We start from the raw sequence: 1,479 nt of genomic DNA, 5'->3' as shown, positions 1-1,479 counted from the left end.
ACTACACATCCCGTTGGCTGAACTATGCTTGTACCACCTCTCGTCGGACAATCTCTCATAATGTGGCCTAGATAACCATAAGTATACAAACACCCAACCCCATACGGCACTGCCCGACATATTTCTTACCACACAGAGCATATCATGGCAAGGGCGGCCTCACCTCTGCAATTCTGACTAGGCCCTGAATATGTGGAATGATCAAATCTCCTATTGGCAAACTGAGAGGGTGCGCTAGCCGATGGCTGGGCTGGATACCTCGGGTATAGTTATCTCTGACCACCTGGATACCTCTACTTCTGCTTATGCTCATCTACACCCTGAGCGTATGCCTGATTACGAGAAATATCCATGCCTGGCTGAAGTGAGACCGACATACAGTCGTTAAGCAGGTGCAGCTCCCACCCTATCACAAACCGGTGAACCCGATCCTCCATCTTAGCTACAATAGTGGGAGCATACCTAGACAAACAATCAAATTGAAGGTTGTACTCCCGAACACTCATATTACCATGTCGAAGGGTCAAGAACCTATCAACTCTAGCCCGTCTAAGCTCTGGTGGCAGATAATGACGGAGAAAAGCCTCTGTAAACTCATGCCATACCGCTAGAGAGGTATCCTCACCTCTGGACAACTCCCAAGACGCGTACCAATTAACTGCAACATCCTGAAGACTATAAGAAGCTAGCTCAACTGACTCAGCCGCAGTGGCCTTCATTACCCTCAAAGTCCTCTCCATCTTATCGATAAATACCTGAGGGTCCTCGTTTGGATCTGCTCCAGTGAATATCGGAGGGTTCAAATTAATGAAATCATGAACCCTCGCACTAATGGCCCTATCTGCATGACTAATACCTACTTTCTAATACCGAGATTGTGCGGCTACTAATTTAGTCAATAGCTGAATAGCATCTCTCGTCTCCTGCCCTGGTACATCTGGCTGAGGAGCTAGTTGTATAGGGGCAGGCGCTAGAGCTGGTGCCCCTCGGAGCTCCTCTGGAGAGGGCGGGTTATGTGAAGTCTGAGATGGAATCTCATTGTGAGACTCTCCCCAAGCCCTGGTAACACGTGGCGCTTGACTAGTAGTCTCATCAGCCACGGACTTTCCCTTCTGGGTGGTTGTAGCCTTCTTAGGAATTACTAAAAACATAACACACAGTTACGAAAAATGAATTCTTATATCGCACGATCTAAGATAAGAAGGGAGGAAAGCATCCTATATGCCCTGTAGCCTCCTGTCTATAAGTGTGGTGCATAACACACTCATAAACAAGACTCTAATAGACACGGTATGTAGACAACCCTAGGACAGAACTTTTATGATACCACTTTTGTAACGACCCAAACCGATGGGCCATGATGAAAGCCCGAGTCCTACCTGTCGAACACCCCTAAGCATGCGTCTAAGATACAAACATAAATTAAGAGTAGGTCATGAATAACAACTGTCATTAAACTGCTGAATCACTTGAATAAGA

The 1,479-nt window shown here is 46.7% G+C and overlaps 1 protein-coding gene across 1 annotated transcript; it reads right to left on the bottom strand.

The window, feature by feature from the left end:
* Positions 1–293: 293 nt before the first annotated feature.
* On the bottom strand, positions 294–740 carry LOC138897357 (uncharacterized). Its single transcript, XM_070183320.1, has one exon. It carries the CDS (start codon positions 738–740, stop codon positions 294–296), a length of 447 nt encoding a protein of 148 aa, XP_070039421.1.
* Positions 741–1,479: the final 739 nt, after the last annotated feature.

This window comes from Nicotiana tomentosiformis, chromosome 8 (genome assembly GCF_000390325.3).
Source record: "Nicotiana tomentosiformis chromosome 8, ASM39032v3, whole genome shotgun sequence".
NCBI classification, from domain to species: domain Eukaryota; kingdom Viridiplantae; phylum Streptophyta; class Magnoliopsida; order Solanales; family Solanaceae; genus Nicotiana; species Nicotiana tomentosiformis.
Note: the sequence above shows the minus strand (reverse complement) of the source record. Positions and strands in the feature narration are given on the sequence as shown.